Source organism: Cryptotermes secundus, unplaced genomic scaffold (assembly GCF_002891405.2).
Source record: "Cryptotermes secundus unplaced genomic scaffold, Csec_1.0 scaffold1065, whole genome shotgun sequence".
Taxonomy (NCBI): Eukaryota; Metazoa; Arthropoda; class Insecta; order Blattodea; family Kalotermitidae; genus Cryptotermes; species Cryptotermes secundus.
In genome coordinates this window covers 555,096-581,762 of record NW_019737400.1, presented here as the reverse complement: position 1 = coordinate 581,762, position 26,667 = coordinate 555,096, and the positions used below count along the sequence as shown (strand labels likewise).

The window sequence follows — 26,667 nt, the reverse complement described above, 5'->3', positions numbered from 1 at the left end:
AGTATTGTTCGACATCCTATCGCTAACAGATTGTAGTCTCTTAACTGCTGATATAATTCTCTTATATTCGAAGAACCAAGGAGGTTGGTCTAGAAGTGAAGGCAGAGAAAACTAAATATGTATTTCTGTCTCGTCATCTGAATGCAGGGCAAAATTTTTAACATATAACAGCTGACAGATCATCCGAGAATGTGGCAGAGTTCAGACGTTTAGGAACGACATTAACAAATCGAAACCTGGTTCAGGAGGAAATAAAAATGAAGCTGAACTCGGGTAATGCTTGCTACCATCCAGCCCAGAACATTTTGTCTTCTCATCTGCTGTCTAAAAGCATAAACATTAAAATTTACACAAGAATATTTTTACTTGTGGTTTTGTATGGGTGTGAAAAGTGATCTCTGTCATTGAGAGAGGAACAAAGAGTGAGGGGGTTTGAGAACAGGCTATTGAGGAGAACACTTGTACCGCTTGCACATATAGTTTGCAGGCCAAGGTTTATTGGCATTGCTACATCAGCATCAACCCCGCCCCCTCCGTCAGTTCCTTAACCCACCACAATGCAGTATGTATATTTATATGATGCCTCTAGATGTTTCGGTCGGTTGTGACCATCCTCAAAAGGCAATAACATACTAAGGAACTCTTACATAGATCGTAATACATATGCTTAAACTTTTGTATAAAATATTTTATTGATTAAATTGTGTTTAAGTTAGTAATATATCATTAATGTACTTAATATTTAAAATCATGAACCGCTTAGGTTTGTGTCTTCGTACCTCTTCTATCAAAATGGGAGATTTGGGTGTTATTTGCCGCTCTCTGAGGTCCTGGCGGCGTTATTTCCCACTTCTTGTATGGTTCGTTAAGGATCTATGTTGTTGTCAAGTTGTTTCTCCTTTCGTTGTATACTGAGGTGTTGTCAATTCATTTTATAATGATTAAGTAGTGTGACAGACCAGAATGAATAAAGTTAAAGTCATATTTTATTATTTATATCCAGCAATACTTACAAATATTATGTGCCGGATTTTCGATAAACCTTTCACGTGCTTCTACCACTCTTCACTGGTAGGAGGTGCCGACTGTTTAAGTATAGAGCTAAGAAATTAAGCTATAAGAAATAGCGGATCTTTAAATGTTGCTGGCCTTCATATAGACTTAAATTAAGAAAGAGTACACGCGGAAGTTTTGTGCATAATCTGTCAGCGGATTACTTCAGAAATAAGTGAACCTATCGACCAAGTTGCAGCTACAGAGATATAGGATTCTATTCGCTAGATCAGGCATGTCCAACTTCAAACAGGCTGTGATCAACTTTTTAGTGTCAAAACTGCCAGTGATCTACCACCCCCTCCTATCGTCGCACCTCACTTTAAGCAAAAATATTGGTAAAAATAACACGACACATGATGTTTGTTGTAAAAGCAACATATATAGAAAGTACAGACTACTTTAACACGTATTTTCCCTTTAAAATCTGAATATAATCATATTATATTACAAGTGAATTTACATGCTCTTAAAGTATAATTTCCTTATAGGCGTATGAGATCGACCAAAAACCGTCCCACGATCGACGCGTTGGACATGCCTGCGCTAGATGATCAGTTTGAATCACGGTAGGGACACGGAATGAACTGAGTTTATCTTGGTATTCCCCAGCCTTTACTTGAAAATATGGTTATAATGCCTCGTTTAGACAAAGACTGCTTCGTTCTAACCCATAGTGCTTAATATATCCTAGCACTTCACGATATACACTCAAGATAAAAAGTCGTTTAGTTACTCCCAGAAATAAATACGGAAATATGTCTTCGTTGGAGTTAGTTTTTCCTGTGTATCTCCTAGTTCAGAATAAGATGTAACTTTCAGTTGAAGTATACCTAGTTTTTTTATCTATTTCATCTAGTTGCCTGTCCACCTTACTGTCTAATCCCTTTCGTTATCACTTAGAGAATTTGAATTTTACCTACGGAACGCTTAACGAAGATTCCTTTGGTAGGTGCTTCGCTAGTATATTTTTAAAGAATTAACAGCTTTCTTATGCATCACAGTTTGTCTCAAATATTCGTCAAAGAAAACGTATTGGATTTTGCAGTCTAAAAGAGCTGATGTGCTGTACCATTAGATTATGTCTTCAGTATGCAGAACATTTGATCAGTAGATGTTCTGTTGCGTCTAATTATGTGCTCATGATCACTGATGACTTTGAAGAGTTCCATCTTCTGGGAAGTGGGCTTTGCAGTCCCCTGAAAGTTGGCTCTCAATGAACTAACGGCGTTATATCCCTGAAGATGGAACTCTTCAAAGTCATCATATAACTCTTCATAATCATCACTGTGAGAGCCTCAAATGTTATAATAATAACTCGTAAGCGAAGTCTGTTAACAGTTAAGAAATTATATTGTAGAACTCTTGCGAGCGAACGAAAATGAGATTTCGTATTAAATTACAGGAGTCGGTTTTCAAGCACGAATTTCTCCTGTATATTTAAAATTAATTTCTTACCTCACAGGAAGCACAGTAAAAATAAAGCTACCCTTCTAGCAGGCCGTGGAGGCCTATAGGGTTGTGGATAAATGTAGTCTCATACTTGGACCATCCTACATTTTTTTCACTTGTGGTACGAATAGACGCGTCGTATGACATTTAACGAATTGGTATCAACTGCAGTGATTATTTAGCGTCGAATGCTATAAAAGGGCGATATATTTCCAAATATATAGACAATTTGACAAGAAGAAGCCATGCATGCAGGTGTAAAGCGTAAATTTGGCAGGGGTCAGGCTTACGACCTTTCAGGTTAAGGTATGATTTTCTGTACAAGCCTTCGTTGGTAGAGGTCCTATGTATATCACGGATAAATGTTATTCATTTTAATAAAACGATAAAGAGTGTATGGTGTCCGTAAATTATAAATGTCCTTACGTGGATGTTGTGCCAGTTATGGTATGCTGCTGCCGAATTGCGATGCAACGAATGTGACGCCTAATTAGAAAGACCAGGCCGTCCTATCGTCAAAATGGAGGCCCTATTTCCAAACAAATAAACTACCATGGAACGAAAAAATGTGGCCATTAACCGCGAATGTGTCTGAAACCAAGAACGACTGTGCTGGCGAGGACCAGCAGTGACTTACTGCTACGTTATGAACTCGGAAATGGCATAATCGGTCAGAGAACTTTTTGAAAACACCATCCATGCTTCGCCCCGGAGGAACTGAGGGGCCCACAGAAAATTTCAGTTAATTTAAATTGTTTTCCGAACCGTGATTCAAATCCGTGATACCTATAATATAATAAGGACCAGCTGCTCGGTGTTTTATGAAGACCGACCTGATAGAGGATATGCATCTTTTGATAGGCCAAATCTGCCGCACAAGAGAATAAAGTAAATTAATCCTTGTTTTCAATTTATAATTCGATTCTCTTTTCATGGAAAAGAGCATCTAGCTTGTTCGTGCCCTTAAATAGTTCCGATACAGAAAGTAAACTGTTTGAATGCGTTGTACAATACATTTCAGACAGAGTGTACTCGTGTAAGAAATTGGAAAGAACGCTTTGGTGAGATAATCCCAGAGGATGTTGCAAAAATACCAATCGAAGGCGGAAAGAAGCGTGAGAGGTCTTCTGAAACTTTGAAAGCAGTCTGTTTTGTAATATTCATAACTCGTTTCAATAGGACTGATCCTCAATAAGATAAACATGATGATGACTTTTCTTCGTGGTTTAGGCGAGATTTCTTAATAATATCTTGAAATTTATGCATCCTCTAGGTTTCTCCTTCAAAATCTGCGTTTCGGAAACAGGTTCTCTCCCCGTCTGTAGATGCAGAGCGACATATGTGAGCGTTGGCAGGAGTTTTAGTTAATGGACATTGGACACGTGACAGAGTAAAATGTTGGTTCCTGAGTTAGTGAGTCAGTCAGAGTACAGCTGCAGTTCAGTCGTTGTGAGCTGTTACTGTTAGAAGCTGGTAGGTGAGGCACTGGGATAGTTTGGGGATCCAGAGGAAGGGGAACTTCCGCCGTTGCAAGCAAACGACTGATGAAGACACTGCAGACTGAGAACATTTAGCACGTGCTGTAGAGAACTGCAGAGTGTGTGTGAATTAGCCATAACTCTATAGTTACTTGTAGGTTCGATCTGTAAGTATTTAATAAATCCAGCTACAAATCCATGCTCCGCCTGTAGTCACTCATACGCGTGACACTGTAGAGATATGTTTTCTTCTTATGAATTAAACTGAAGAAATATATGTTAACACATGTGCAGTCTAACAGAAATGGAGTAACTGACAAATAAAATATTTCAAAGCACTCGATAATATTAAAAGGTAATTTAAGTCCTTCTTGGAACCGGTGCTTCAAAAGAATTACATTGAACAACAAAATACAATGGTTATGTCATTGTAACTGGAGAGTCAAATGCTGTTCATAAAAACTGTGGACTGCCTTGAAAGGTACGGGCCTGAATAAACTCAGATTTACTGGGGTTTGGGGATTTTTCCATCGTCAGATATTCTAGACACAAGAAAACACGACGTTTCGGGAACTAAATCTGTTTCCGTCCTCATGGGAAGGGGGAAGACACATACTCAGTTGAGTCTCTTATAAAGAAGTGACATCAGTCACTGGTCCAACGATTGAGGTTAGCTTTTTCTAAGGGACCCAACTGAGTAGGTGTCTTCCCCCTGTCATCTGAGGCCGGAAACAGACCCAGTTCCCGAAACGTCGTGTTTTCTATAATATCGGACTATGGTAAAGTCCACAAACCCAGTAATCCCGAATGTTATGCACCATCGTCAGACAACCTTAGGATCTACTCGTTCATTGAAGCTGTCTGATAATGGCAAATAAGAAAGTAACAAAAGTAAACAAAACAAAAGTGACGTAATGGAATTTAATGGCATCATAAATTATGTTACGGCATATTCTGGTAAGTGGGTACCAGAGTTAAGGAGGAACATTCTTCTGCCATCGTCTGGGTAGCTATCCGAAACATTGACATACACATGCACAGATAACACGGTGTCGAAAGTTCATTATAATTTCATACTAATTTTATAAACGCTGATACTTACTTACTTACTTACTTACTTATGGAGCTGAGCCCTTCTTGAGGAGAAGCCAAATCTGCAGCTACTTAAAAATTTCCCAGCATTTTATGGAACCCGAAGGCTCATTACCGTGTTCACAAAAGCCCTACACTGGTCCCTTTCCTGAGCCAGATCAATCCAATCCACACCATCAAATTCAATCTCTCTAAGACCCATTTAATATTGTTCACCCACTTACCCCTTGGTCTTCCCAGTGGTCTCTTCTGGCTTTCCCACCAATATCCTACATGCATTCCTTGTTCCCCCATTCTTGCTAAATGCCCTGCCCACCACAGCCTCCTTGACTTGATCATTCTAATTGTACTTGGAGAAGAGTACAAGTTATGAAGTGCCTCATTATGCAGTTTTCCCCACTTTCGCTTAGGTCGTTTATCCAAGGAATCCGTCCAGGTCCGAAGCTTCTTGAGGATTTTCGTAACAAGTTTATTTTTTTACGGTGAGGAATTGTAAGCACCACGCCAAACTCCCAAGCTGGAGAACCACCCGTTGTCGGCTGTCCGCGATTGCTTATTCAATATATTCGCAGCTTCCTTCCATATCTGGAGGGCGTCTCCTTCATCCGCAACCTGAGGACACGCCATGCCGTGGTGACAGGGGACCCACCTAACATGGATAAACGCTGATATGCACACAAAAAAAATAGTACGTAACTAACACTTCACATATCACAGTTGTTTTATTGTCATTTTCATGTTAACATATCCGATTTATTAAAATCGACATGGTTGATAAATTATGCAACCTGAGGATTCGATTTTCTATAACAGTAACATTTATTAACTAACCTGACATTGCATCTTGTTATAAAGTTTACTGTAAAATGAATGCATATACCTCTTTACAGCCTCCTTCGTGCAGTTATATTATTGATGTGATCGGCATATTATTATTGTGCTACTGGGGTGGGACTAAGTCCCTTGCACTGCCGCCACTTCTGGCCTATTGTACCAGCCCCAGATGATAGGTGAGGGTGATTGTGGAGCAATTGGTGGAATGAAGATTGACAGGGGAAACCGAAGTACTCGGAGAAAACCTGCCCCAACACCACTTTGTCCACCAAAAATCCCACTCGACGAGACCCGGGATCGAACCCGGGCCGCCGCGGTAGGAAACCAGCGAGAAATCGGTATAAGTCACAGACAAAATTTGGGACCCAACTTTGTGTTGTTTAGGTTTTACAAGCAAAGTTAGGGTATTAGAAAAACAAACGAGGACATACTTCCAAGTTTGCAGCGTCATTCCCTTGACGATACAGTCCAGAAGCGACTCGTAGGGTCAGGACGTTCTTCAGCCAGAGCTGGAATCAGTCAAGTTCCAGCTTCCTGAACGATCCTTCAAAACCTAAAAGTTCGCTGTCGTTGATGGAACAACCATGTCTTTTAGACTCGTCTGACCTATATTTTTCACGTTTCAGGAATATATCATGGTAATTTTCTAACTTCTTCGCCCAGCCATCTGGAACACAAATTTACAAATACTTAGCCAGTTGTTGTGTTCATAAATATATATTTGTTTATTTATATTTGGTTTAGTGACCTTCGAGAAACAGGGATCATATAATGTGGATTGGTAAAATGATCACTGAATTAGAAGTGACTTGAGTACATGTATCCATGGCCTAATTTAATTTACGATCTCGAAACTTTCGTTGATTGCCTGAGGAACACCACGAAACACATCAGATTTATCTGTGTTCAGGCCAAGACACAAAATTACTGCCTGAACCTACCTGTTCAGTGACTAAAATCAACAGGTATGTAAACTTCGGCAGAAAATTTAAGTGAATATGAAATATGAAATGAGTTGTCAATGCGGCAGTCACTGGGGCCATAATACTTATAGCTAAAGGAGTTGAGGAATATTTCGAAGCAGCACCTGAAAACATTCAAATAGATTCTCTACAAAGAAAAACTATCATTGGAACATCGCATATGTCGAGGAAAGTGATACATCTTGAAGCCTGAATGGAGGTGTCACCGTGGGGAAGAGGAGATGCACCAGGAAAATCCAAGTGATAAGAGAAGGATATTGTAGTAGGTACCACACACTGCAGTAAAAAAATTGCAGAAAACGACCAAAATTGGAAAAGCAGATATTTAAAGAAGCTACTTCAGTGGCATTAAATTTAATTTGAATTATATCAAAGTAAAGCTATCCCTGTAACAGGCCGTGGAGGCCAATAGGGTTGTGAGATATTGAGGTTCACACATTTTCTAGACAATCGGCTCATAGATGGCGGTGAGGTTGTCAGTCTTATGTGCTGGCGGCCCTTTACCCCCAGGAATATTCCTGGTACTCATTTCTGTTAGAGGCTGAGTCGACCCCAGGGCCATAGTGCGGTTGGAAGGATTAGATAAATTGAAAAAATCCGCCTCATCGGGGTTCGATCCCGAGACTTTCAGGCTTGTAGCATAGTGCCTCAATGAACTACGCTACCGCATGCTCCCTTTGAAATGTGTTCTTGAAAATGTAACGTAGTCCTTAGGGGCGAGGATAGGCCTTGACTCTGTAATATAACGTAAAATGTAATAATAACATGAGCAATAATGCAGTTGATTTTTTACGTCCGTAGTGAACATCCAAAAAGGTTAATTACGAATTTAACAATAGTTTCTGGTGGCATTTTAACCAAAATCCAGAGCAAAGAAACATTTGGAGCACAATTTCTCTAGTATATCAAGATTTCAAGTAAGTTTGATACTGCTGAAAGGAAAGAGTTCTTGAGAAACTAAAATTGTGGCTTGTCACTGAACGTATTACAGTTGACAGGTCTAGCTTAAAGGTAGGTAAGAAGTGAGAGTGTTCTAAATCATACCCCAGTTATCAGATATGGAGCCACATTCTCCGCCATATTCCTTAGGAAGGCTTTCTTTCGGCACTCTATCGAGGAATGTTGTCAGGTCGCTGCCATGAACATGTATCTGAAACATACAGACATCGGTTCTTGTCCTTAAATATTCATGGTTTGAACTTCACGTATGTTCCATTGTCGGTTCTCGGGAATAAGACATGTATAAGAGTAAATGTTTTTAACATTTCGGCTGACATAACAGTTGCCATCTTTAGGGCGAATAAAATTCATTAGCATTTTATGCGGATTACACCCTATAGTCAAGTTTGTACATTAATATACATATTATACTGTCACGTGTTGGGTGTATGACACACGCAATAAATAAACTTCACGCCGTTTTGGATATAGCGAATTTATTGCACATTCGCTCTAACATTCACACAGTTTACAATTTTACAACTACTGCCATCTGCAGTATCACAATTCTCCATTCACTCCGGCGAATGCTAGACTGCAACTGACTGGTTACTCTCTCTCTAGTAACTGGCTCAGTACTCACTACTCCTGAATAGTGTTCGCTGCTCGGCAACAGATATCAGGTATTGTTGTCAGGTGTTTCTACCTACGCATTGCCTAGCAATAGTCGCTGCATGGAGTCGCCTGTTGCGTGAGTCACTGCCTCGCAGGGAGGGGTGTTCACCGAGCGTTGCGTAATGATAGGAGTGAGGTTACGTGACGTCACTCGTGGAAACGCAGAGTTCACGTGACCCCTACTTCCTGTTGCGCCATCCACGTCACAATACTTAACGAATTTGTACTCGCCGAATAGTTTGGATGCTCAAATAAAAAAAAAGTTATACGGACGAGGTATGTGGTAAGCTTGGGAGACAAATTTTGATAAGAAATACTGAATCAAAGAGTGCAGCTGGAAGTCTTAATGTTTTTTTTATTGCTAGTGGGGTGGGACTAAGTCCCTTGTACTGCGGCCACTTCTGGCCTATTGTACCAGCTCCAGATGATAGGTGAGGGTGATTGTGGAGCAACTGGTGGAATGAAGATTGGCAGGGGAAACCGAACTACTCAGAGAAAACCTGCCCCAGCGCCACTTTGTCCACCACAAATCCCACTTTACCAGACCCGGGATTGAACCCGGGCCGCCGCGGTGGAAAGCCAGCGGCTAACTGCTTGAGCTATGGCGCGGCTTTAGTCTTAATGTTAGATGGGAATATTGTAACGTGTATATCCATTGCTAGGCAACCGCCTGGTAAACACCTTCCCGTTTAATCCTTAAACAACGGCGCGATAAATAGACTTCCGGTCTTCGGAATTGGCAGCTGCAGGAAATGACAAGAAGACTTCATAGTGATTTGAAGCGATAGTTCCCGTGATGAAACCTTTACCAGGAAACGGATTGCGTGTTCTAGAGATTTGTGAAGTAGGTAGACTAGCGATAGTGCTGTAATTTGTTGTGGTTAAGAGAGATTGTAAAATACGGTTTCCATAAATCCAATCATCCAATCCAGAACCCGTTATCATTGTTCAAGATCCTAAATACGTGAAGCTGTAATATAACTGATCTGAAGAGAAACTTAGGCTATATTCACCGCACTGAGGGAAATGAGCATGATCCTAGAATAACTTAGTGAATATAATTTACTTACGAGTGCTTACTTACTGATGGAGCTGAGCCCTTCTGAAGGAGCCACCAATTCTGCAGCTACTCAAGAATTTTCCAGCATGTTATGGAACCCCGAAGGTTCATTACCGTGTTCACAAGAGCCCTCCACTGATCCCTATCCTGAGCTAGATCTATCCAGTCCATACCGTCCCATCCTATCTCTCTAAAATCCATTCTAATATTGTCCACCCACCTACGCCTTGGTCTTCCCTGTGGTCTCTTTCCTTCAGGCTTTCCCATCAATATCCTATACACATTCCTCGTCTCCCCCATTCATGCTACATGACCTGCCCACCTCATCTTCCTTGACTTGATCATTCTAATTATACTTGGAGAAGAGTACAAGTTATGGAGCTCCTCATTATGCATTTCTCTCCAACCTCCTGTCACTTCAAGTGAATATAATATGTAATAAACTTAATGAATTTGAATGAGCTTTTGTGAATTATACGTATGAATAATATACAGTATCATAATTAACATAGAGTTCACACTTTAGAAAGTGACACAGAGTGAAAAACTTTTGGGTAGAACTGCTGTACACCTGATGATGGCTGTTTACAACCAGTGTCATAAAGATGTAGACGAATTTGTGTTGCATTTCAGAAAGTAATACATACGTACAAAACTAATAATAGTAATGCAACAGGATGCGTAAGTACATCACTAGAGGAATGGAGGGAGTAGGGTGGCGACGGAGGGGTCACTTCCTTGCCCTCAGTAGAAGCAGAGTACCAAAACATAAATTACCAAATTCCCAGTTTATGTAGGAGGAACGTGGTACCGTAGTTGGTTGAGGCACTATACTACAAGCACGAAGGTAGCGGGTTCGATTTCCGATAAAGTCATTGGATTTTTCAACAGATGTATTCCTTCCAGCCGCACTGTGGCCCTGGTGTCAACTCAGCCTCTAACAGAAATGAGTACCAGGAGCCTTCCTGAGGGTATAATGCGGCCGGAGTGTAAGCCTGACAACTTCGCCGTTTCTGTGAGTTGATTATCTAGAAAATATGGGAGCCTTAACGTCTCACAACCCTGTGGGCCTCCACGGCGTGGTACAGGGATAGCTTCACCTTTCTGATTTATGTAGCACTTTGTGACGAAGAAGAGATATCTATTGACCCCATAAGCGTTGGATTGAAAGCGGAATAAGATGATAGGAAGAGGATGAACAAAGGGCAGAGAATGTGTAGGAAATGTGAAGAATTATAATTGTATACTTACCCTCTCTGCAATTTTGGACTTGAATACAAGTTTGATCATTGAAATGAGAACATCAGCATATGGTGGGGCGTTCAAAATGTGTATCGCCTTAATGCGAAAATTGTATCCTCCCTGGAAGAAGAGAAACATTAAATGAGTACGAAACTTTACTACTCGAATACGTAAATCTGTTTCTTAAACTGTGATCCGTCATGGTCCACCAAGTGGTCCGCAGTGTTATATAGGTGACAGAGTACTCTATGACATATAAAATTAAGGAAATACATGTTGCATGCAAGTACGTGCCGATGACCCATATAGTTGTTACAGTCCCCGAAAATTGGAGAAATACTCTATACAGCGTAAAATATCCTACCATCTCCACTACTTTCTTGAGCAGTCATTTTAAGGTGACAATATATTTCTACGAATATTAATATATACTTTAATTCCTAAGGTGCCGTGAGTTCTATGTTCGTATCGTGGCATATTTGTTAAAAGCGAGAATTGCGGAGCCAGAGGAACAGCTGTTACTAGCGAACGGCTCTGAAAAAAATCGTTTCTAGGCAACGCCTCGGTATGCTGCGGCAATGGATACGCGTGAAAAAAATAGACGTACTGTTGGAAACGATGTTGTCTGCGAAGCCAGAGAAACAGCGGTTACTAGCGAACGGGTCTGAAAAAAATCGTATCTAGGCAACGGCTCGGTATGCTGCGGCAAAGGATACGCATGAAAAATAGAGGTACTGTTTTCTGCCGCGGAGTTATAAGGAGGACAACTAGGGCAAGAATAGTTATTTCTTTATTGAAATTCGTCACAACACAACAATTAATTATATATATGTAGTAGTTTCAAGTAGTACTTTACTACATGTTTCGGCTTTCAAGAAGCCATCATCAGGTAAATACACTTAAAAAACTTTTTTAGCTATTAAATTGCGTGATAACTACGCGATATAGTATTAAATTATCCAAATAGTATACAGTAATATAAAATATAAAGTTAAAATGAAGGTGAAAGTCTTAAAATGAACTAGTTACATATTTAAAATACAGTTAAGAGCTGTACATATAATTATATTTAAAAGTAGGTAGTTGTAATCGTAATCATATGCGGTGATGCTTATGCGGACATGCTGTATACACAGACGGTTGTTCTGGTGCTCGGAGGTCCCTTGCTGTATTGTACGTTATTATTTAATTTTGATTTCTATTTGACGCGAGCCTCCAATTGTCTGTATATGTCCGATCTGGTGGGGAGATGGATTACAAAAAAAAAAATAGTTTGTTGCAAGAGTTGTTAGTAGTGAGTTGGCCGCGCCATAGCTCAAGCGATTAGTCGCTGTCAAGTGGGACTTGTGGTGGACAAAATGGCGCTGGGGCGGGTTTTCTCCGAGTACTTCCGTTTCCCCTGCCAATCTTCCTTCCACCAAATTCTCCATCATCATAATCACCCGGGGCAGGCTACAATAGCTCAATTAGTGACCGCCGTGCTGAGTGGACCCATTTGGACTCCCCCCCCCCACTAAACGAATTTAAAAAGAAATTAAATTACTAGTGAGTTGACAGTCAGGTGACGAAGAGAAAGCTAGGAGTTTGGTGTGAATTTTAATTTTTTTTTAGTTTCTATATTTAAGTAAATGAGTAATTGTAAATACATTTGCATTTAAGCCATATGTAAATGTGCATAAGTGATATATTGATGCCACATATTGCTGAAATACAATATTACTTACCTAATATTGTGTTTGAATGGTTATTCAACTGAAATTCATGATTTGTCCGTGTGCTAATGAACAGTGAAAATGTATGAATATTGCAATCAACACAATTGTAATGCTATCATTCCTGTGTAGAGTATAAAGTTTCCAGTACTTACTAAAACACATATTTCAAATTTCCTTATTAGCGGAATGGTCACTTGTCGTACGTGTCCCAGACTGTACTTCTCTAGGTCCACTACATAAACATCCGAGAGACAATAATCCTCAGATATTCTGATCTCCATTATCATGTTACATAGTTTAATGGCGTTCAGAGCATTATAATGTGTGGTGTCGGATGTCTGAAGTCCGAACAATATTACCCGATCGTAGTCTGGAGTGAGTTGAGACATGGGTATGCAGAAACTGCAAGAAACAAATATTATATATTGCTTCTTAAAAAGTGAGGGTATGTGTAATTCTACTTTATATCTCATTTGTACCTGTATGAATATTATTTTATATACTAACGGACTAACATAGCTTAGAGGTGGGTCAAGAAAAGAAAATCACTGAGCAGAATATTAAGTATAGGGAGAAGAAATCGCCGGAGAGAAGTCACATATTAGTGGTGTGTCAGAAACTGTTTTAACTTGTCTGTCTTCATGTATAACTTTCCGAGGAAGGTGTCTGGAACAGAAACTGCTCCTATTTACATTCCGGAAGAAAGCGGTTCGAATCTAGTTCTTATTATTTTTGTTTATACGTAAATGATAGGATAGTACTTAAATTAGTTCATGGCTCTTTCCTTCCACATCCCATCCGGTTGGTTACTTTTTTTTCCCCTTGGCACTACAGCCCCAGTGGGCCTAGGCCTACCTTCATGAACTTCTCCGTTCACTTCGGTTTTTCTAGATCTTACACATTCGGTAGGACTCCTTGGGCGGGTGGTCAGCTCGTCACAAGGCCTCTACCTGTACACAAACATAGAAAAATGAACACACACAAACTAAACATCCATGCCCTGAGTGGGATTCGAACCCACGATTCCGGTTTCCAAGCGAACGAAGACAGTACATGCCTTAGACCGCTCGGCTACCGTGACCGGCAGTTGGTTACTTAACACCACCCAATTATTGTACTCTGAGCAGTGCAGTTACTGTTTCTGGCAGAGAATTAAATAAAGTAAATCAAAGTAAATATATCAAAATCAAGTCCATTGCCTGATATGAGACTGTGTGTTTCTGTGATTATCACACTGCAAGATCGGCGTCAAAAGTGCTAAAACCTGCACCTCAGCCCTGCGAGTTGCAGGAAGCGACGTAGAAGAGGACTCGAATCTGAGATATTAAAATATGGTTACTAGTCCCATGGTACTCGGACCCGAGAATGACCGTGCTGACGAGGACCAGCAGCAATTGTAAATGATAGACGCATCCCCACATCAGAGAGAGCGCTCCACATCAACAAACCCGTAACTCTCTGATAGTAATATAAATCTGGTCGTTAGCCCCAGATGGGTGCTTTATTTCAAGACAGACTGGCCGACTGCCCGTCGGTCGGAACACAAGACACAGACTCACACTCAGTCTGCAGGTGGGGTCGAATACCTCCACCGTGGCCCTGCTAGTAGTAGTAGGCGCCGAAAAGAGAATATAATCTGGCCACCCTGTTTCCGAAGGGTATAAATACGAGGACCTGGCCTTCCATGTTGGGGGAATGGAGAATCTGTGACAATAACACATTCCCAGTCGATCATACAAAAATACGTAGACCTAAACAAAATTCTGATTCATAAACCTAAACAGATTGGGAGAACTGTTCTCCATGCGTTAGTACATAATATTATATATGAAGTTCATTGAAGCTACTGGCAATGGGAACATGTAAACAAAAGCCTTTAAGTCCTCCATACTGAATGTCACCAAAATCCGTGAAAATTATAGAATTTCCTTCATACGGATTTCTTACTTGGTTTATTGTTCAACCGTGAAGAAGGCGGCACATGATCCTGCGAAAGGTCCGTTGACTTTCAATGAACACTACAGGGCGCTCTGTTCCAGAGGTTACTACTCGTAGAAACATTTCACTGGATACATGGAGGAGCCCTTTTGAGCGAGGCGTAATTAGGGACCAATATGTCCCAAAAATCAGAATTGCCCGATGTGTAGAAATACATTTGGAATATAGCCAAGAAACCCTCCCAGTTCATGTGTAAACTAGGCTCCATTTTTAACAACAAGAAACTGTAAATCTCTTAATTTTATAAGTTATTGTTTCAACAAAATTTGTTATGCGATTTATGGAATGTGTGGTCTTACGTAAAGTAGACTTTCTTATAAATCAGTATTTCAGGAACTCAAAATTGTCCACACTTTTTAACTGACGTCTCCCTAGAAAATCTGATCAGTGTTATAGTGCCAGATTCTGTGTTACAAACAGAGGAATAACCATTATTTCCAAATATGGCTTTCTACTTTAATCTGTAAAGAATGTCTGCAGAGTAATTACGCACATAGAACTCGATATGGATTTGAACCAGTCTGCATGTGTGTCCCAGCCAGTCATTGCATCCGGTAACTTTGTCTTCAGCGTATAGTGCAGGTCCAGCGTCCCCTTGACCCTCTCCGTGCTGTTCTTGCAACGGATCAGCCACCGCTCCAGCCTGCCATCATCTGCAACTTGAATTGCATAGCAGTGCAGATTTCGTAAAGATATGTTCCCATTCTTACACTATCCTTGTCTTCACATTACTGTCTGAAAATTCCGACAATGCTTCTGTTACACTGTAGCTGATCCAATAACAAATTATTTTTTTTAATTGCTAGTGGGGTGGCCACTTCTGGACTATTGTAGCAGCCCCAGATGATAGGTGAGGGTGATTGTGGAGCAATTGGTGGAATGAAGATTGACAGGGGAAGCCGAAGTACTCGTAGGAAACCTACCCCAGCGCCACTTTATCCACCACAAATCCCACTTGACCAGACGCCCTGGATCGAACCCGAGCCGCCGCGGTGGGAAGCCAGCGACTAACCACTTGAGCTATGGCGCGGCCAATAACAAATTAACTAAATAACTAAGCAACGAATCAACTAAATAAATTAACTAACTCCGTCATTCTAATACCTACGAATAGACTGTGGAACCTATTTCGGCTTCACTGTAGCACCACATTAAGGTTGCACTGACAGGTACATGAATGAATAATTAATTAATTCGCTTAGTGAAGAGTGGAGTCCAACTGGGTCCACTAGCCACGGCGGCCACTGATTGGCCTATTGTAGCCTTCCCCGGGTGATTATGATGGTGGAGAATTTGGTGGAATGAAGATTGGCAGGGGAAACCGAAGTACTCGGAGAAGACCTGCCCCAGCGCCACTTTTCTACCAGAAGTCTCACTTGACAGACCCGGGATCGAACCCGGGAAGCCAGCGACTAACCGCTTGAGCTATGGCGCGACCTTACATGAATGAATAAGTGAATGCAAAATGGATACAAGGAAGACTGAATGAATAAAAAAGAAATTGAATACATTTCTGACTGGATGAAGGAACTAATGTTTGTGTGTGTGCATGCTTGCGTGTAGACGGCTGGACCTGAGGAAATGTTGACGAATCAGTAATGGTATTAATGGGTGCATGAATGAATGATTAATGAATTTAAAGATGGCTACATGAAAGGTTGGTTTAATTTGATGAAGGGTGAATACAGGGTGGCTAGATGAGCAGACTCATGGGTGCTTATATTAATGGAAGAATTACTTGAGGGATGGCTTTGATGAATGCATTATTTATGGCTTCAGCAACAGAATATATGAGTATTGCAATGAAAGGTGGCGTGCTCTGGGAGTAGATATGCGAAGCTTACTTATTTCTTTAGGCAGATGAGGCTGCAGCTGTATCCAATCCTTCAGATGTTCCACAGCTTCCCTCACTCGTTCTTCATTCAGACCAAACTCACCCCGCACTCTCTCCAGTATCTCTTTACTCGGAGGTTTTAGTAGTTCTGACGGCATCTCTCACCTGGCAACAAAGAACAGTGAGCTATGTTGAAAGTTGTTAAGAACTGTCTGCATGTTTCAAGTACAAGAGGCTAATGATTTCTTTTCTGTCGTTATCTTCCGTTGTGTGTTCTTTATGTATGTTACGGTCGGAATTCGTAGCATTTGCATACAGGAAGAAAATTAGTAGTGGAACATGTGCCTCGGTCGGTACTGAAGTGTACGTCTTTGCAGACAAATGTTCTCCTACCTAGCAGCAAAGCATAGAAACATCAGAACATCAAATTTCATGTCTATCTGTAGCTATAGCTATCTCCCAGAAGCATTTAAAGATTCTGGGTCTAAGCACTCGTGATGAAATATACGTTTAAGTATTTGGCTGACTACAGATCCAAAGGTCCCGGGTTCGATTCTTAGCGCTATCAGATTTTCTGTGAATTAATGGGTCTGGAACGGGGTCCACTCAGCCTCGTGATGATAATTGAAGAGCTACTTCAATGGAAAAGAAACAGCTCCAGTCTAAAAGGAACCGAGAACAACGGCCGTGGGAATCCGTTACACTGACCACGTGACTCCCTCTATCCGTAAAATTTAGTACTAACTTCGCCAACAAACGGCGGTCGCTCGGTCGGTAGAGTTCGCTTACGGACTAAAGTTCACGGAGTTCCAAGACCACCTATGTAGAGGGTGCAAAATAATAACAATTACTAACAGTCTTGCGTTATATATATATATATATATATATATATATATATATATCGCCAGGTGCAGTTAGATCTACAAGCTAAGAAGAAGTGGAGAGGCGTACATGCGGAATTTTCGTGGGGAAAGCCAAATGATGAGAGAGAACTTGCAAGACCTAGATGTAGGTGGAAGGGTGATATTAAAACATCCTGAGGAAATAATTGTGGAATGTAAACTGCCTTAATCTAATTGATACTAACAAGCGGTAAGCGCGCGTGAACGTGGTAATAAACTTTTCTTTATTTAGTTCCGAAATTAAAATAAAGAAATTTCACGCACACAGTAAGATGCTGAAATATAATACTTCTATTGTAATAAACTTTCGGGTTCCATAAAATATTGATACCTGGTAAGCGTGACTAGAGACGAGGTTTAGATTGGTAACTGATTTATTGAACACTTTTACAGTTCGTAAGTACAAATAGCTACGACAGTCTCACTGAATTACACACACCAAATATCACTGTAACTACAGTACACATAAAATCCTCTCAGTCTTCATTAGCCGTTGCTTGGTAGCGGCTTGTAACAGAGGACGTTCCTCTTCATTTGGGTTGCCAGACTCTTACCGGCCTCAGCTGCTAGCTCCTTCCTTCCCATAATTCCAACTCTCAACTGACTCAATCTAGCAAATCAACTACTAACCCTAGTTATATAACCACGAGAAGTTCCGCGCAGAAAAAGAATCTTTCATTATCGTTGTTGGGGAACCAGCGTGTCCGCAGAGCTGTTCTCTAGCAACGGTTGTTGCACTGTCGCTTGTTTATTCAGATGCTACTTGACACTAGGTCTACATGTCACAATATTGAGAAATTCTGCAGTAACTGAACTACATGTGGCTTCTCAAAAACGACTCAGCGCCTTGGAGTTAGTCAGTAGTTAGTTAAAACATCTATCCCTTTAACAGCCTGTGAAGACCCATGGGTTTGTGAGACGTCGAGGCTCCAACATTTTCTTTAGATAATGGGCTCACAGATGGCGGTGAGGTTGTCAGCCTTACGCGCCGGCCGACCTTTAACTCCCAGGAAGATTCCTGATACTCATCCCAGAGCCATAGTGCGTCTGGAAGGGTTAGATAAATTGTATAAATAAATCCACCTCATCGCGACTCGAACCCATGACCTTCCGGGTTATAGCATAATGCTTCAACCAACTGTGCTACCCGCGTGCCTCAATTAGTTAGGTAGTCCTCTAATATAATTGTATTGTTTAGTGTTTCCTTCCAGACGCAGGAGAAACCTAGCGATGCTGCAGAGATGAATCAGATGAAAGGACGTTTATATTTTCTGAGAACTGGCGAGTTTTTATGTGTGAGCATTCGAACCGACAACGCTTTGATAACATAAAGTCACTTAATTAGCTTTACGGAAAAGTGGAAATTTCGTATTTGTGAAAGAAGAAATATCTCGCTATTTGTTTTACGATAAACTTGAGAGCTGAATAATTTCCATGAGTGTTTCTTATCATTCAATCTGAAATAATTTATTTCCTTATCTTTGACGTAAAAACGTAACGTTTTACATACACACTATTATGAATTTAATGATTGTTGTTGATAGCGTGTTTTGATATTCACGGCAACAAACGAACAAAGTTCAGAGTTCATGGGATAATGAGACATCCAAGAAACAATTTTGCTAGAAATAACAGATCCAATAATTACAAAGAACTTAAGAGTGGATGTCACGCACTAAAATGAAAGAAAATTCAGGATTGAAGAAAGTCGTCTTCTGGGTTTAGGCGCCGTGTATTCTGCGTTTTGGCCGACGTTTCGGAGGAACGTATCGCCTCCATCTTCAAAGCAGGTGAATGGCTTGGAATGCAGAGAGCAGTAGCTGTAGTGATAGGAAGTGAAGGGCGCTGCTTATATACGAAGTAGGCAGGGGGGGGTGGTTAGGGAGAGCGGACCAATAGGAGCAGTGGAGAGCGATTAAGGCCATATATGGTGTTATGTGCTAAGGGAGGGGTGGAACGGCCAGTGAATCCAGGAATCCCGTCATGGATAAAGATGGTCTGTTCTTAGTGTGATCATAAAAGTATGTTTCTGTAAGTTCTGTTATAGAAAAAACAGCTGTTGCATTCATCATGTGGTTTTTGTTAAAGGCGATACTTTTGCAAACTGCAGTGCTGAACAAATTTGATTATCGCTACAACAAATGCTTAGTGATTTGCAAATGTATTGCAACAGAGAACATGTTTCGAAGTTAATTTCTTAGAAGAAAAAATAATGAGGTAGATTATAGTTAAAAAAACTTGGTGTTAATGAAGGTCATAATTTCTGGTATAACAACTGCTTTCAGATAATTATACAGTTGTCAAGTTCATAATCTTTCAACTAATCATGGACCCCCGACATTTTTTGTTTTCATTGGCGCTACAGCTCTCGTTTGGGCCTAGGCCTACCTCCATGAAACTCTCCGTTTCACTTCGGTTTACTGGACCTTAGACATACGGTAGGACTCCTTGGGCGGGTGATCAGCTCGTCGCAAGGCCTCTACCTGTACACAAACGCAGAAAAACGCACACAAACTAAACATCCATGCCCGGCATGTTTTACCCTGAACTAATCATCTTGAGCTGCAAAGAATATGGAAATAATCTTTACACTATTTATTTAAGTATGCTAAAATATGTGAGCCTTTTAAATCCTTAATTTTATAAAACAAAAACTCGGTAGTTTTAGTCCCGCAAGCGAACTATACCGACCGAGGAACCGCCTCTTGTCGGCGAAGTTAGTGCCAACTTTGGCGGATAGAGGGTGTCGCGTGGTCAGCGCATCGGATCTCCACAGCCGTTAATTTCGGTTTTCTAGACCGGAGCCGCTATTTAATTGCAGTAGCTCCGTAATTATCCTCACGAGGCTTAGTGGACCTCGTTCCAGACCCACTACTTCTCAGAAAATTTGGTTGCGTAGGAAATCGAACCCGGACCACTGGATCTGTAGCCAGGAACTCTGACCACTAGACCACAGAGGCGGTCCCTTAATTCTATAAAGCATGCAAAATTACTAAAATGATCAGGACGGAGGTAGATTTTTTATTATGCTCTTGTGGTTTGTATGCATGAGGGTCTCTTAATCTTATTCGAGATGCAAGTTTGAGAGTGTCCTTAGGAATCTCTGTAGTGGTCTATTAGACAGGATGTATGTTCATTTAAGTGTTAAATAATAGATATGAGTTTTTACATATATTTCCGTGTAGCTTGCAAAAAGTTATTGTGGTGTAAATGAAGGCTAGAAACTTCAAAAGTAGAGACAGATGCTGACAGGTATCATGGACAGATGCTCGTGGGAATAATTCATAAATAACTTTCTTCAGTACGAAAATTATGAAAATCAGAGACATTACACATTCTGTTAAGGAGAGTAGGTCTAGAACGAAACATGTACGAAGCCTAAGTTAGGTTTACGTCTGGTCATCAGACTGGAAGACAAAATCATAACGTTAAAGTACCTGCTACATATTTCGGAAATAAAATGTTCAGATATTTGGGAAAGAATATATTGTACAACATCGACATTACATTGAAGACAAATTTGAATTTGGATATTTTCTGCGGAGTTTTTATGTCGTGCAGTGACATGGGAGTACAGTGAAACAGTACATCAGCTGATGAAGAAAGCAGTCTTCTGGGATTTGGCACCGTGTACACGTGGTGTTAACCGACGTTTCGGAGGAACGTATTGCCTCCATCTTCAGGGTAGAAGGAAAAATATAAGAAATCCGCAGACTGGTCTGCTTTTACCGGTTTTCACGGTCTCTTCGCCTGCGGATTTCTTGTATGTTTCCTTCTACCCTGAAGATGGAGGCAATACGTTCCTCCGAAACGTCGGTTAACACCACATGTACACTGTGCCAAATCTCAGAAGACTGCTTTCTTCATAGTCACCGCCGTGAAAACCTCAAATCTTACACAGTACATCAGCTATTCGTAGACTTCAAGGGAGCCTATGATTCAGTTATGAGGGAAGTATTGTACAGTATTCTGATAGAGTTTGGGGTACCCATTAAACTAGTCAGGCCGATTAAAATGTGTTTAAACGAAACATATAGTAAAGTCCATATAGGTAAACACTTGTCTGATAATTATCATATCCAGAATGGTCTGCACCAAGATGAGTATCACCACTGGTTTTCAAATTTGCTTTAGAATATGCCATTAGAAAGGTCCAGGAAAGCCGAGTGTCACTGCTGTAGGTCTATGCCGATGATGTGTATCTACTGGACCATAACATAGATACCACAAAGAAAAACATACAAACTTTAAATGACGCTAGTAAAGAGGTTGGTCTAGAAGCAAACAGAGAGAACTAAGTATCAGTTTCTGTCTTGTCTCGAAATGGAGGGCAAAATCAGGACTCAAGAATAGGTAACAGATATTTTGAAAATGTGGCGCATTTCAAATATTTGGGAAAGACAATAACAAATCAAAACCTGATTGAGGAGGAAATGAAGAAGAGATTGAATTCAGATAATGCTTGCTACTATTCAGTCCAGAGCCTTTTGTCTTCTCTCCTGCTGTTTTTAGACATAAAAAATTAGAATATACAAAACTATAATTTTGCCTGTTGTTCTGTATGGGTGTGAAACCTTATCTCTAACATTAAAGGAGGTACATGGACACAGGTTGTTTGAGAATATTTGTACCGGAGAGAGATTAAGTGACAGGAGGTTGGAGAAAACTGCATAATGAGGAGCTTCATAACTTGTACTCTTCTCCAAGTATAATTAAAATGATCAAGTCAAAGAGGATGAGGTGGACAGGGCATGTAGCACGAATATAGAGGAGGAATGCATAAAGGATATTGGTGGGAAAGATGGAAAGAGACTACTGGGAAGACGTACCTACCTGCCTGCCGACCTACCTACCTACTTACCTACCTATGGCTCTGGAGTCCTTTGTTCGACCGTGGCCGCTTTTAAGTTCCTTGATCTTTTACACAGTCGGTAGGAATCCTTGGATGGGGATCAGCCCGTCGCAAGGCCACTACCTGCACACACGACAGCACAAATACAAGAAAAAAAAAACGCACACAAACGTCCATATCTCAAATGGGATTCGAACCGACGATCACAGTGTTTGAGCGGGCCAAGACAGTGCATGCATTTTCCCGCGCGACCGCTGTGATGGGCACTGTGCTCTTCTGAAAGGAGCAAATTTTATTTCCTTGAACACTGAATAAACTTACGATTGAGATGGATCTCACTGCTACTGTATTTCGAATTAGAAATACTCACACGCTTAAATCCTGTTAGGTTTACGGAGGGTTGGCCCTGGTATTTCAACTGCAGTTCACAACCGAATGTGAGGCCCCAGAGTAAACTGCTGTATATTTATATGGGAGATGAGTGTGCACGATTCGTGGAGCGGCTGACCTTCATGCAGAGAAAAGTAGAAGTTAGTTCTTGTTGGACACATCGACCCGATGTAGTTTAGGCACCTCTCTGTCTGTTTGTCTGTCTTGTTGGCCTATTTGTTTTTCTGGACTCTTCTCCTCCCCTTTTTAGAATTCCTTCAGATTTTGAAGTGCCCCAATTGAGTGCATAAATGTGTTTATTATAAAGTATATTTCGCGCATGTATCAACATAAACAGGTTTCGTGTACATCCCAGTTTACGCCAACTTTTCTTCCTTACGAAACACTCTGGATCTTTGAAGTAAAACTGACGCCTTTTGTCATGATGTTGTGATATTTCTCACATTTTTTTTCAATTGAGAGCCTGATCAACATGTGAATTGTTTCGGTAGTCTGGAACATAATACTTTGTAGGTCGTTGAAACAGCAGGCATTTAGGGTAAATATTTTACCTCGATCATCAAGGTCGAAGAGTAAGCCAAGCAAGAAACCAACTTGAAGGAGCTAGAAACAAGAAAATGTTTCTCCAGAACATCAGCTCACTTCAAGCGGGTTTTACTTACTTACTTATGGAGCTGAGCCCTTCTTGAGGAGAAGCCAATTCTGCAGCTACTCAAGAATTTCCCAGCATTGTATGGAACCTGAAGTTTCATTACCGTGTTCACAAGAGCCCTCCACTAGTACCTATCCTGAGCTAGATGAATCCAATCCATGCCATCCCATCCTATCTCTTTAAGATCCATTTTAATATTGTCCACCCACCTACACCTTGGTCTTCCTAGTGGTCTTTTTCCATCTGGCTTTGCCACCAATATCCTATACGCATTCCTCATCTCCCTCATTCCTGCTACATGCTCTGCCCACCTTATCCTCCTTGACTTGATCATTCTAATTACACTTGGAGAAGAGAACAAGTTATGAAGCTCCTCATTATGCAGTTTTCTCCAACCTCCTGTCACTTTATCTCTCTTCGATCCAAATATTCTTATCAACACTCTGTTCTCAAACACCCTCAGTCTATGTTCTTCCACTTATGTCAGAGACCAAGTTTCACACATACAGAACCACAGGCAAAATTATAGTTTTTATACTCTTTTTTTTATGTGTTTAGACAACAGACGAGAAGACAAAAGGTTCTAGACTGAAAGGTAGCAAGCATTACCCGAGTTAAATCTCCTCTTAATTTCCTATTTAATCAGATTTCGATTTGTTATCGTCATTCCCAAATATCTGAACTGTGCCACCTTTTCAAAATATCTGTTTTCTATCTTTATGTCATGATTTTGCCCTGCATTTTGGTGACGAGATGCCAACAAATATTTAGTTTTCTATGTGTTCACTTCTAGACCAGCCTCCTTACTAGCGCCAGTTAAAGTTTGTGTGTTTTCTTTATGGTATTGTGACATGTTGCGCAATTGAGAACCCCCCCCCACCAGCAGTGACGCGGCGGGTGAGTCAGCTCTCCGTCATCCCCCCTCCGCACGGTGACGTAACGCGCAACGGTGACGTAAGACGGCGTGAGGTAACAGCGTTGCTACGTAACAGGCACACACAGCCACTATATAAGAGAGCTGCGCTGACTGCGAAGATTATGGTATATTATCTCAAGCGGGTTACGTAACTTTATATCCCAGAAGACAGAACTCTTCTTAAGGCCCGCTGTAGGGGCCTCAATTACTAATATACACATACTCGGAGCATGTGAGAATGTGCTGATGGTCACTGAGGCCTTGTATCTGAAAGCTGTTAATCGTCGCATAACAATAAATTGTAAATCTTTTGTGAATATATAAAATTGAGATTCCTTCGGAGAATAAATTTATGTAGGAGTTGGGTAGGAGCTTTACATAAATAACATTTAAATATTCTTTTCACTTCTCACAGAAAACACAGTACTTCTCCGCTACAGAACCCAGTTGCTTCATGGTTTGTAGAAGTACGAGCATATTCCACGGTAATTCTGAGATTCATAAGAAAGATATAATTTGTTGGTTAAATGCAGAGGCTTCAGAAAAGTGGTACGTATAGTAACCACTGTATGTTAAAGTATTAAACAGCAATATGTCCACTCTCTTGGCGATAAATATTGGACTACTGTGGCTGTAAATCATTTTGTATAGAGACACGAAATAATCATACCGACAAGTTTCATGGAAGTTCATATTTGTCATAAATATGGCGGTGATGTTATTGGGAATGTCTACTAAACAAAGAATCTTACTTTCCGTAACATAACGCCGTATAGTCCGTTGGAAGATAACAGACGCTTCGAAGGAAAATATATCTTCAATTTTCAAGGTTGAATAATGTCTGTTGCATTTCATCGGACTGTATGGGCGTTATATCCCAGAGGTGAGAAATATTCGTAAACACCGCTGTGATAATCTTAAATCCTACACAGCTCAACATATTCTCACCAGTAACACTGGATGGAGGTGAGGGCTCACCTACGCCCACTTTGCCTCGGAATACCCGGTACAAGCTCCGTAGAAATCTGTGTCGGACATAGAGGCTTGAATTTCAGTATCCCTGACCTCACGGAGAGCGTCCAGCGCTGATGTTAAGGTCGCCCGGGCCGTTACGTAAGCGGTACACTGACCGAGGAACCAGTATCTGACGCAACCCACAGCCACTTCTAACTTGTATTCGAAAGGTTCGCGGTTCGTCTCTTCGGACACGACACAGAACTATACTGATTGACATTTTCGTTGCCTTCCTCAGTACCTCCAGGCTATGTCGAGACAGTAACTCCGAACAGACTACCCCCTTATTTCAATATTGCTTCCAGTTCACAAGCCACCATACCGTTCGACACTATACAGCGTGAGTGACAGTACATGCCATAGCTCAAGCGGTTAGTAGTCGGTTTCCCACCGCGGTGGCCCAAGTTCGATCCCAGGCCAAGTCATGTTGTATTTGTTGTGGACAAAGTGACACTGTGGTAGGTTTTCTCAGAGTATTTCGGTAAAAGTAAAAAAAAAAAAAGTAAAGCTATCCCTGTACCAGGCCGTGAAGGCCCATAGGGTTGTGAGACGTTGAGGGTCCCACATTATCTAGACAATCGGCTCAAAGATGGCGGTAAGGTTGTCAGCCTTACGCGCCGGCCGCGCTTTACTCCCCAGGAAGATTGTTTAATTAATTCCTGGTCCTCATTTATGTTAGAGGCTGAGTAAACCCCAGCGCCATAGTGCGGTTGGAAGGATTAGGTCAACTGAAAAAAATCCAGTGACCTCATCGGGACTTGAACCCGCGACCTTACGGCTTGTAGAATAGCCCTTCAACCAACTACGCTACAGCGAACCCTCAGGGTATTTCGGTTCCTCTACCAATTATCATTCCATTAACTCCAAATTAATATATCACCCGGTGCTGGTACAATGAATAGGTCAAATAGTGGACGACAGACCAAGCCGACTCAGTCTAACCCCTACCAAAAAACTAATAAAAGGAAATCTGGCGTGAGCGATTGGCAGCGTCGTCAAACAGAGCACACTGACACACTGACCAAGCTTCTCCTGCTCTCTGTTTATGAACTCTGTACCTTGAAAAGCCATGTCATCGTCTTGCCCTTGTTCCAGTTCATTTGGAGAACAACCACTACATTTGGGGCGCATGGCACATACCGAGCAAACTGACAGAACTCGTCGGTAACATCGCTGAACAACTTGAACATCCTGCACTCTTTTCATTGTCTTATATTTGACGTAGCCGTGACCATACAAAGAACAAGACAAGAAGTATACTTTATTAATCAATCGCAACTACTTGTAATGACGTGCTGTGCCGGTCACGGTAGCTGAGCGGCCTAAGGCATGCACTGCCCTCGCTCGCTCGCTCGGAAGCCGGGATCGTGGGTTCGGATCTGTTTCCTGTGAGGTACGAACTGAATTCTTATATATTATTCTTATACACTGCCGGTCACGGTAGCCGAGCGGTCTAAGGCATGTACTGTCTTCGCTCGCTCGGAAGCTTCGAACCCCACTCAGGATACAAATGTTTAGTGTTTGTGTCTTTGTTTTTCTCTATTTGTGTACATGTAGAAGCCTTGCGACGAACTGATCACCCACCC

General features: G+C 41.2%; 2 protein-coding genes across 5 annotated transcripts in view; both read right to left on the bottom strand.

The window, feature by feature from the left end:
- LOC111870392 overlaps window positions 1-1,078 on the bottom strand; it is a 38,263-nt gene extending 37,185 nt beyond the window's left edge. Inside the window, exon 1 of the mRNA XM_033753830.1 lies at window positions 1,014-1,078. The gene's annotated coding sequence lies outside the window, so the exon portion shown is untranslated. The remainder of the gene's footprint in view (window positions 1-1,013) is intronic.
- Window positions 1,079-5,669: 4,591 nt separating this feature from the next.
- On the bottom strand, window positions 5,670-22,551 carry LOC111870394 (alpha-tocopherol transfer protein). 4 transcript variants are annotated; one of them, XR_004513656.1, is made up of 8 exons: window positions 22,480-22,551; window positions 16,366-16,520; window positions 15,015-15,180; window positions 12,676-12,925; window positions 10,818-10,928; window positions 7,937-8,042; window positions 6,341-6,576; window positions 5,670-5,687 (listed from the first exon to the last, which is right to left on the bottom strand). XR_004513656.1 is itself a non-coding variant. In XM_023862643.2 (7 exons), the coding sequence occupies exons 2-7, from the start codon at window positions 16,511-16,513 to the stop codon at window positions 6,425-6,427; spliced, it is 933 nt and encodes a 310-aa protein (XP_023718411.1). In that variant the 5' UTR covers window positions 16,514-16,520; window positions 22,480-22,551; the 3' UTR covers window positions 6,164-6,424. The 4 variants fall into 4 exon arrangements, 2 of the variants coding, with proteins under 2 accessions (XP_023718411.1, XP_033609723.1); XR_002843842.2 differs by lacking the exon at window positions 5,670-5,687 and adding an exon at window positions 5,692-5,724; XM_023862643.2 differs by lacking the exon at window positions 5,670-5,687 and having other exon boundaries at window positions 6,164-6,576.
- Between the last annotated feature and the right edge of the window lie 4,116 nt (window positions 22,552-26,667).

Bases quoted from the DNA above. Each gene is read 5' to 3' on its own strand.
- LOC111870394 (XM_023862643.2), bottom strand. From the start codon at position 16,513: ATGCCGTCAGAACTACTAAAACCTCCGAGTAAAGAGATACTGGAGAGA. The intron at 8,043-10,817 runs GTAAGTATACAA...TGTATGTTTCAG, and splicing joins AGTCCAAAATTGCAGAGAGG to ATACATGTTCATGGCAGCGA. The intron at 6,577-7,936 runs GTATGATTTAGA...TTTGTGTTCCAG, and splicing joins CTCCATATCTGATAACTGGG to ATGGCTGGGCGAAGAAGTTA.